Raw genomic sequence first — 10,876 nt, forward strand, 5'->3', positions numbered from 1 at the left:
TTTTCTAGAACAACCAATCTTTATTAAGAAGTTGTTATCTGCTTACAATATTTTTTAATTTTATTTATTTTTTTGCGGTACCAGGGATAGAACTCAGGACCTTACACTTGCCAGGCAGGCGCTTATGCCACTGAGCTACATCCCTGGCCCTACCTGCTTACAATAAATATCAACAATCTAATGAAAGAATGAAATAATTACTGTCCAAATACTGAACTCCTATAACAAACACATTCTGGGTTTGAGAAAATACAAACAATATACACACACACCAAAAAACAAACACCACATACACACCAAAAGCAAAAAGTAGCTCAAGTTTAGGATTGAACTGTCTGAAGAACTCTTATTGTGTCACTGCTTTAAGAACACCACGGAGCACCTTATAGCTCATTAGCTGTACATTTTCCTTTGGAGGGAAACAAGGTCCTTTCTCAGTCACATATGCATAAGGAAATCTCAAAACCCAAAGGCCATCAGGCGGGAGAGTGATTTCTTGTTTTTCTGGGTAGAATACTGGACATGGTGGTGGGCCTGGTTGAACCTAAAAAAGACAAGAAGCATAATTATTTTTGCATTTCTCAATAAAAAATACCTGAAAGATAAGTACCTAAACAAATATTTGGTTCAAAGAGCATATAAGATTAAGCAGATGGTGGGTGTGGTGATCCATGGGTAGAACTATAACTGTTCAGGAGGCTGAGGCAGGAGGATTGCAAATACAAACCAGCCAGAGAAATTTAGAGACCCTGTGTCAAAATAAAATTGTAAAAAAGAGATAAGGATGTAGTTCATGTGAGGGGGTAGAGCACTTGCCCCTAGACTGCAAGAAGACTTAGGTTTGGGACTAGGAAGATAGCTCAGTAGAATAAACACTTGCCTGGCAAGCACAAGGATCTGAGTTCAATCCCTGATTCCGCCCAAAAAAAGACAGGTTTAATTCTCAAATATCATGAAGAGGGGGGCTAGGTGTAAATTCAGGGGTAAATAACATAGCATGTGCAAGGCCCAGTATCACCCCCCCCAAAAAAAAATGGGAGGGGGCTTAAGGGCAATCACAAATTTGAGCCTAGCCAGGGCAACTTGAGACTAGAGATCCTGTCTCAAAGTAAAACATGGTTCTAAAAAAAAAAAAAAAAAAAACCGGTTAGCTCAGTTGTTTAAGCCCCTGCATGGGAAAACCCAGTCAGGCTTGAGGAACTGCGGTTAGATCCCCCAGCTCCACATGCCACATCACACTTGCCCTTAAGGCAGCCTGAGCCAGCCAAAAAGGTATGCAAGGGTCTGCCAGATAGCTCAGCAGTCTAAAGTGCCTGCTTAGCTGGCCCCACTCACAGAATGAGCTGAGACTGAGACACTGAGCCAGAGAGCCAGAGAGCCAGAGAGCCAGAGAGCCAGAAAGACAGACAGAGAGACAGAGAGACAGAGAGACAGAGTCAAGCAACTATCTTGGCTCAGCCTGTCTAGTAGCTAGGACTACAGGCATGAGCCACTCTGCCACCCTTTTAATGGGTTCCCTTTTCACAACTCCTCTTGTAACAGAATATTAAGTGAAAAAGGTATTTAAGATATTTAATGAAGCAACTAGTTTTGTTATTCTCATGTACTTAAAAAAAAAAAAAAATCAGGCAAAGCACGGTGGCACATACCTGTAATTCTAGCCCTTGGGAGGCTGAGGTAGGAGGCTCAATGTGAATTCAAGGCTGGCCTGGACTACATAGGGATTTCAAGACCAGCCTGAACTATCAAGATCCTGTCCCAACAAACAAAATATACTCTCAAAAGAAGCATCACAAGTTCTTTCTTTGGGTGTGGGGAGGAGAGTTTTTCTTACCTGGGGCATTAGTATTATCTGCAAAGGAGCATCAGGAACCACAATGAAGAGCCTCATAAGTTGTGCATAATGAGGTTTTAGCCCTCTGCCCTGAGATGATGACAGAATATATAAGGGCATGTCACTGTTCAGGGCTTTTAAAGCAGACTCCTTTGGCCCGCTCCCCATCACTTTCATTACTTTGTCAGGCCCTGAGCACATGAATCTCCGACCACGAGAATCTTCATATTCAAAGCCCACGAAAGCCCGAGCGATATCATCTCGTCGTCTTCCTCTTCCCATTACAACTGCACTTCTCTTTCCGGGAATGGCTTTATTTGGAGCAGGCCAAGAATTTGTGTCCAAATCTCCTTCATCTTCAGCTCTAGTCCTGATGACAATGTCCCAAGGCATAAGATAGTTTGTTCCTGGAATGAAGCCCTGTTGATCCAAACCTGTATGGAAGTTGTAAGACTTGGCTGGGCCTAATTTAACCAAAGACCAGCTGGAGAATTTGGGCAGAAGACCTTTTGGGCAACTGGAATGTAGCATGCCTGGGAGATACTCAACTGTGGATGCTTGTCTATCAACCAAGTTTGGTCTCTTCTCCGGTTTTACTTCTCCTTGCCCATGAACCTCTGCATTGTCTCCTCCAGCTTGTGGATCAGCTGGATAAGTACCTAAGCTGTCTGTAGATTGGCCCAAACTCAGAGCTAAACTCAGGCTTGTGCTCTCTCCTTGGGTTTGAGGTTCTTTTTCTTTAAGTTTATCAGCATCTGAATCTGGAGGAGCAGGAGAGGATTCATTTTTGGCAGGAGCAGGATCTGGAGTACTTGGTTCAAACACTGGGAAATTGATATGATCCAACTTTCCACAACATTTTTCTTCCAGAAGCTAAAAAGCAAGAAAAGCAAAAGAAAACCCTATGAATTGTTCCATCAAAATGACACATTCTTTACCCTATCAAGCAAGATACAACAATTAATGTGTGAGCAAATAAGTTAGATGCAAAGAACCTGCCCTTCATTATATACCACAATCCAGTTGCATTTGCTTTTTTAAATGTTTTCCTTCTGAAAATATTTTTACTCAAATGATATTTAGCAAGCAAAGAGAACAGGAAGAAGAAAGAATTCAGAGCTTACCTGATAAAAGTCATAGTTAGCTGCCTTGATATCAAAGGGATCATCTCGAGGTGCTTGCTTCCTTCCACAGTTACAGGCACCGGTGGATCGAGCTCGGCTGTTGTGATAGAGCACAGGGGGATTCCTATCAGCCTCTGGTTTTTCTCCTGGAAAATGTAACGTCACTATTAGTATCACAAATATGATGCAGAGTCAAGTATACCTCACATTCTTTTTTTTTTTTTTAATTTTATTTATTTATTTGAGAGAGAGAGAGAGAGAGAGAGAGAGAGAGAGAGAGAGAGAGAGAGAGAGAGGCCAGCTCAGCCCACCAGGGGGCGGGCTGGCTGGCATGTGGTGCTGGGGGATTGAACCGCGGTCCCTGATGCTTTTGCTAAGCTTGTTCTAAGTAGATGCTTTAGACCACTGAGCCATCTCTCCAGCCCCTATACCTCACATTCTACCACAGCGCCCCAAATTCTTCAAATAGTTCTTTGGAAATAAGAAAAAATACACATTGGGGCTGGTGAGATGGCTCAGTGGTCTAAAGCACTTACTTAGAACAAGCTTAGCAAAGCACAGGGACCGTGGTTCAATCCCCCAGCACCACATGCCAGCCAGCCCCGCCCCCTGGTGGGCTGAGCTGCCCCCCCCAAATATTTTTTAAAAAATGTAAAGAAAAAATACAGATTAAATACACGTAACAGAAGAAACAAATGGAAATAGTTTTTTAGTTTAAAGGTTTTGTTTTTCAGTGCTAGGGCTTCATGCATACCACGCAAGTGTTCTACCATGGAATTACATCTTCAATTCTAATCCAAATATTTGAGTTTCTAAGTGAATTTTTTCTTTTGCTACATTCTGGTACATTTCATTATATTCATGTTAATTCAACCAGTACTTCAAGATAAAAATGCTGATGTAAAATTTCTGAAACTTTGTACTATTTAATAATTATCGGGGCCTAGGAGATAGCTCAGTGGAATAAGTGCTTCCCTGGCAAGCACAAGGGCCTGAGTTCAATCCCCAGTTCCGCAAAAAATAAATAAATTATCATTTACCAATTCACTAGGGTCCATTCTTTAAATATAAGAAACTATAATCATGGCTGATATTTTCCTTTTGCACCAGGAATGCACCGAAGTTTCCTTTTATAGCAGATCCAACTAAATTTCTGTAGGGCACTTTTAAAAATATCAATACAGAGTAAACCATCTTAAAAGAATAAAAAACACCACTCCAAGTTTTGATTTCAAAATACTGAATGACAACAAACACTAGGTCATGAATTAGATTCCCAGTACCAAACCAAACCAAACCAAAATCTGCTGAAAGAATTTTAGCTACCTGATTTAGGTAATGAGTGAAATTTATGTACACAGTGTTGATCAGTTAAACTCCTCTCCTCACAGAGCTGATGGCCGTTGCTCCAAAATTTGTAGCAGTCCTCATGTAACTGCATAGCATATTTGTGAAAGGCTGGACCTCTAGCATGTTGACTATACACTCGAAGAGCCTGGGCAAGCTGATTCTTATGGACAGTCATTGTGTAATTATGAGGCAAATTTGATTGGTAGGCACTATGGGCCATGGGTAAAGCTTTTTGGCACCGGTTTTCTGAGAATTTTGTGTCAATATCCAAAAACCCTTCCAAGACTTTAATACTGCTTAAAATCTTAGAAGTCAGCTCTCCAGTGGGGGACCCCACATCCTCCTCTTTCCCATCAATAGCCACTTCATACAGTTTTGCAGCTGCTGAGATCCACTTCTGATAAGTGGGAAGTTCAAAATGAGAAGGCTGTGGGTTCCTGCCCACGCTGTCATCAAAACCTTTCTTGCTTAGGACCAGCTCCACATGCTGCCATAGGAATTCCCGAAGAGTGAAATCCACTAGTTGCCCTGAAGAACTGGAACTGCTGCTGTCAATGTGGAAGGAAAGCTGCTGTCGGTTATGCTGCCTCATCACCTGGTATCGCCTGGGCCCAGAAAGGGGTGCAGGCACCAGCAAAGACTCAGAATCCTTCACAGTACAATGACTCCTAAGTTGGTCCAGCAACATGCCTACGGGGTCCTCCTCCTGACTTCCAGGGACTATGTACACAAAAGCCTGGTTGGCAGGTACAGTAAAGAGGCAGTTAATACTCTGATTAGTCAAGACTCGACTCTTACGGAAGATCCTGTAAATCTGATCCTCCAAGGCATGCTGCAACCTTCTTTTGGGTGAATGTTTCTTGGGCTTGTCTGGATGAGTGGTGTCCTGGCTTCGAGGAGGTTCCACCTTAAGGGCTCCATTGAGTTGAAAGAGAAAAAGGAGTCTAGGTGGGCAAGGTCGGCAGTTTAGCTTCCAGTCTTTGCCAACTGGACAATCCTTAATGGCTGTTTTGAGGAGAGGCAATACCTTCTGTCTCAGCCCATCCAGAGCTCTGAATACTCGATCATAAGTGATGTCAAAGGAACAAGTGGGATGGACCAGGAGTAGGATGTGACAAACGGAGAAAAGGTAAAGGAGACTGAGGCACTGCAACTTCTCCTGATGCTTCCAGAACTCATGCGCTTCTGCATGAGGTAAAGAGAGGCCTCCTCCAGCTTCCCCGCTCTGAAGTGCCCGACAGGCCCGCAAAAGCTGTGAATTATCACAAATGGAAGTGAGAAGAAGATAAAGAACTTTGCTTTCCTGATTGTAATAAGCCTGCAAAAGGCTAAAGTCCTGAGAACCTGGCTCACTTCGGTTTCCTTCCGCACCAGCTCCACGGACTGGATCCCCGGCGGCAGCCCCTGGGTCACCGGCACCCCCGGCCTCACCACCAACACCAGCTTCAGTCTTGGTTCCTGGCCCTGGATCCTCTGGATCTTGCTGGCGGAAGAGGGGAAAGATCTGTCGGTCGCACACCGTGTTGACTAGGGAGAACTTCTCGGAATTTAGGCGCAGGGCCGTCTTGCCGAAGATCCCCACCACGCAAATCTCATCCTCTCGCCACGGAGGCTCGGGTGAGCCACCTGCGTTCCCTCCGCCTTCTGTAGGGGACGCTCCGGGGCTTTCAGGGCCCATCCAGGCTGAGGCTCCCATCAGAAGCTCTCGCAAGTTAACAGGACCCGCCATTGTAGCGACTTCTCGGAAGTCCTTCCGGTCCGCCCTCTAAACCCAACCGGCCCTGGTCCAGATGTGAAATCCCCTCTCCACTACTTCAGTTCCGGGCTTTCTCTCACATTGGTTCCGCCTTCCGCTATTCCTTGCCAGGCTCTATGACCAGGGACTTCGCAAATCCTGATTTTCTTCAATTTGAGAATATAGGAATTGAGATGTGAAAAGATTATTAGATAGGAGGGGGTAGTGGCTCTAGACAATGACCCTGTCTAAAAATGGAGCAGAGTTGCAAATATACCTCAGAGGTAGGGCGTTAAGTACCACATACAGATTTTCTGTTTGCCTATTATTGATCTGTCCCTTCTCTCACCCCGTAGGTCCCGGCAACTACTAATCATTTTATGATCTACATAACTTTGTCTTTTCCAGAATGTCATACTCTTGGAAACATTCAGCACATAGCTTTTTTTTTTTTCTTTTACTTGGTAATACGCATCTAAATGCCTTCTAGTTTAGGTCTATGATCTGAGAGCACATTTCTTTTTAGTGCCGAAAGAATCTATATATGTATGTATCACAGTCCACCCATTCATCCGAAGGACATCTTTATTACCTCCAAGTTTTTGCCAGTTACAGATAATCTGTACTAGACATCTGTGTGCAGGTTTTGTGTAGAATCTTCTTGTACTTGATAGGAGTATTATGGAACTTTTCACAGTGGCTCATTTTCAATCTACAATGTTTAAAAATTCTGGGGTTAGGGTGTAGCACATCGGTAAAGTGCTTGCCTAACATGTGCAAAGCCCTCGGTTTGAACCTCAGCACCACTTATACGCAAAACATAATATTAAAATAGCCCCGCGTGGTGGCACAAATTTGTCATCCCAGCACTCAGGAGACGCAGGTCAAAGGATCACTGCAAGTTCGAGGCCAGGCTGAGCCACACACATGGTGAGACCTTGCCTCAAAACAAAGAAACAAACAAACCAAAAATATGTTTAATAAAATAAAAATTGTAGAAATTAGGTTTAGTAGTGTGTGCCTGTAATTCCAGCACTCAAAAGATGAGATTAAAGATGAGGATTATAAATTCAAGGACAGCCTGGACTACATAAGGATACTTTGTCTCAAAAAATTTTTTTTAAGTTTTAATATTTTAGCTCAATATTCAATTTGGCTAATTGGAAGTATGAAATTGCTAAATTGTTACTTTGGCACTGCTTGGGATTTAACCCAGGATCTAGCAAAGCACTCTACCTTTGAGTTACATCCAAAGACCAAATTCAATTTTTAAAATACTTCTGACTTAATTTATTCATTCATTTTTTGCTACTAGAAGTCAAATTTAGGGATGCTGTATGACTAAGCTACAATCCAATTCCACCCATTTTTGTTTGTTTTTGTATTTTTTTTTAATCTGGAGGTTTTAATATATTTATTTGAAAACCAAAGTCTGTGACAGAGCACACCAAATGGTCATGTGTTTTCTCTTTAGTCAGAGACTTGGAGACGAGTTCTTGAGGTGAGCACACAGCGAGGCCACATGCATGGAGGAGCTGGTCCTGCTGGTCCTGCGAGGGCTCCCGCCACACGCTCTCCACAGCCAGTTGCGCTCTCCACAGCTGGCCGGGCTTTGAGTGGCCAGAGCCCGTCTGGTCCCTTAGTCATCGATATATTCAAAGGGCTCTGGGGGCTCTGGCTCTTGCTCTTCCTCCTCAATTTTGGGGCCATGTGCTGCCACAGGTTCCACCAGCTCCTCAGTGTCTTCACTGGTGTCCTTCAGAATGATGATGCCTCCGATGGACAGTGGCTGAAAGATTGGCATCTACAGGTCTCTGGTGTGGTGAGGACCTTCAGCTTGGCAGGCATAACTAGGGCTGGGTTATCCAACAGCTGGAAATTCGGCTCAGGTTCCTTTTTCTTCTCTTTTTCTTGTTTTTTCTCTGCTTCATCCATTTCCATTTCCTCTTCCTCCTTTTTCTTCTTTTTCTTTTTCCTTCTTTTTGGCTTTGGCAGTAATAGACAACACAGCAGTAGAAACCTTTTCCTTTTCTTTTGGTACTTCCAGAGGTGCAGGATACACAAATGTGGATGGTTTTGTAAAGTCCAACAATTTTTTTAATTTTATTTATTTATTTATGTGTGTGTGTGTGTGTGTGTGTGTGTGGCCAGCTCAGCCCACCTGGGGGCAGGGCTGGCTGGCATGTGGTGCTGGGGGATTGAACCTTAGTCCCTGTGCTTTGCTAAGCTTGTTCTAAGTAGGTGCTTTAGACCACTGAGCCATCTCACCAGCCCCAATTTTAAGAATATATATGAGGTTAAAAATAAAATGTCTTTCAGTAAGAGGGCCCACCCACCTGTTTGTGGCTGTAGAGCCTAGGCAATCCATGTTCCGAAAACAAAGAGGACATAAAAACCTCAGATGGAGTCCTGTTACTTGGAAAGCAACTAAAACCACTGAATTAGCCAAGAAGTTGCCCTTGGTCCTTCCCTTGTTTAAATTCTTGCAAGAGACATACATTCCCAAACCCATGGCCTAACTATTTAAAGCCGTAACAACAGGATGTCCCAGGTCACAGTGCCCCGATTTCTTAAAAACGGTCCCGGAATGTGACAACCACAAGGTTGGTAGTCCCCCCAACTACCCCCAGACTTACTCCGTCTGGTCATCCAGTATTGTAATCCACCAATTATTTTAAAGGTCAACCTACACTAACCAATGCGATCTGCTTCTATAACTTGCTCCCACCCAATTTTGTGGTTTTCGCCTTTAAAAACTATGCCATGGGGCCGGGGAGATGGCTTGGTGAAATAAGAACTTCCCTGACAAGTGCAAGGGCCTGAGTTCAATCCCCGGTTCCGCAAAAAAAAAACAAAAAAAAAACTATGCCTGTTTCACTGAAAAGGGGGCTGTGCTCCTGCGTGTGCAGACCGCCCTATGTATACGTAGATAATAAAGCTTTCCCTTTGCGATTTGCATGAGAGACTGACTCTTGGGGTCTTCCTTCCCGGCGACTCGGCCCCTTACATTTGGGGGCTCGTCCGGAATTGTCTCCCATGGTGGGAGACCCCAACGGCCAAAGAGCCTCTCGGGGTAAGTACGGCCATATAACTTTGTCTCTTGTCTTATGTCTTGTCTTGTGGTTTTGTTTCATTCTCAAGTTGCGAGCGCTCAGTTTGTTTCAGGTGGCTGGGAACAAGACACGTGAGCCCTTGAATCGGTCCCTGGGTGCTTTACACTGTTCGGCCTTCGGGCATTTGGGCGATCGCTGATTTATCTATTGGCCGTGGTTGGTGACGGGACGCGTGAGCTCCCGCTGCCTGCAACCTGCAGACGTGCCTAAAGGTTGCAAGCCACTCAGCTGAGGGACGCCTCAGTGTGGTTCCGGATCCCTGGGGTGACCCAGTCGGATCCATTTGTGTGTCCTCCGAATGGAGGACTCTTGTGTGGCCAATAGAATTTGTCTTTTGACTAAGTTTTTGTGTTTGATGTTGTCTATGTTCGTGTGTCTGGCGCCATAACTTCCTTATTCTTTTCCTACAGCGCTTTCATTATTAATGACTTCTTTCTCCTCAGTAGGATTCCCCCTCCCGCCGACATCCTTCACGTATCCCCGTTTATTTATTTGCATCAGCCTTCACTGTTTTTGCCTGCCTCTGTCCTCTTGGACTTCTGTGGGATGTCGGTTATTTTGATAATATGGGACAAGTAACATCTGCTCCTCTCGCCCTTACCCTAGGTCATTGGTCGGAGATTAGGGGAACAGCACATAATCTTTCTTTGACTGTTAAAAAAGGAAAATGGCAAACTCTCTGTTCTTCAGAGTGGCCCTCCTTCCAGGTGGGATGACCTCCAGAAGGATCTTTTCACCCATCTCTGGTTCAAGCAGTAAAAACTGTAATCTTCCATTCCGGTCCCTACGGCCACCCTGACCAACAACCATATATTCTGGTTTGACAAGATCTTTGCGAAAATCCACCGGAGTGGGTAAGACCTTTTCTTCCTCCAGTTCCGCCTAAACCGGCTACCCTCTTGCCAGTTAAGGCTCAATCTTCACCTCCTGGCCTCTATCCACCCTTACCACCTCCTGTCCTACCAGAATCCCAAACAGATCTGATTCAATTCGATCTAGAGACTCCTCCTCCCCCTCTATATGCGCCCGCTCCTCCTCCTCCTCCTGTTGCCTCTCCTCAGACCCAACCTACCTCTTCGGAATCCTCTTCGTGGGATGACTATGGTGGACCAGCCCAAGGAACACGTAGAGCCCGAAGCAAGCGAGCAAAAAGCCCACAAGATGTGGCTGTTACTCTTCCCCTCCGGCTCTATGGGCCAATGATAGACAACGGTCACGGAGGGGAAATGCCAACACTTCAGTACTGGCCTTTCTCTACTTCAGATTTGTATAACTGGAAAAATAACAATCCCCCTTTTTCTGAAGATCCTTCCAGGATAACCGCACTGATGGAGTCGCTCATGTACTCTCACCAACCCACCTGGGATGACTGTCACCAGCTGTTGAGTACTCTGTTCACTCAGGAGGAAAAGGAGAGGATCCTCACAGAGGCCAGGAGATTGGTTCCTGGACCGGGTGGGGTACCCACCCAGATGCCGAACCTCATTGATGATGCCTTCCCCCTACGCCGCCCTGACTGGGACCCGAACACCCCTGACGGTAGGGAGCATCTGTCCATCTATCGCCAGACTCTTATGGCAGGTCTCAAGGCGGCCGCGCGTCGGCCTACTAATTTGGCTAAGGTAAGAGAAATTAATCAAGGTCCTGATGAATCGCCCTCAGCATTTCTAGAAAGAATAATGGAGGCTTATCGTAGATATACCCCCTTCGATCCTCAGGA

General features: G+C 44.9%; 1 protein-coding gene and 1 pseudogene across 1 annotated transcript; both read right to left on the reverse strand.

The window, feature by feature from the left end:
• On the reverse strand, positions 1-6,039 carry Smg8 (SMG8, nonsense mediated mRNA decay factor). The gene is made up of 4 exons (XM_023703173.1): positions 4,285-6,039; positions 2,959-3,104; positions 1,835-2,707; positions 1-544 (listed from the first exon to the last, which is right to left on the reverse strand). The coding sequence occupies exons 1-4, from the start codon at positions 6,035-6,037 to the stop codon at positions 347-349; spliced, it is 2,970 nt and encodes a 989-aa protein (XP_023558941.1). The 5' UTR covers positions 6,038-6,039; the 3' UTR covers positions 1-346.
• A 1,451-nt stretch (positions 6,040-7,490) lies between these two features.
• LOC101591060 overlaps positions 7,491-10,876 on the reverse strand; it is a 17,037-nt pseudogene continuing 13,651 nt past the window's right edge.

The sequence above is a fragment of the Octodon degus genome, unplaced genomic scaffold, assembly GCF_000260255.1.
Source record: "Octodon degus isolate 3935 unplaced genomic scaffold, OctDeg1.0 scaffold00164, whole genome shotgun sequence".
Classification (NCBI taxonomy): Eukaryota; Metazoa; Chordata; class Mammalia; order Rodentia; family Octodontidae; genus Octodon; species Octodon degus.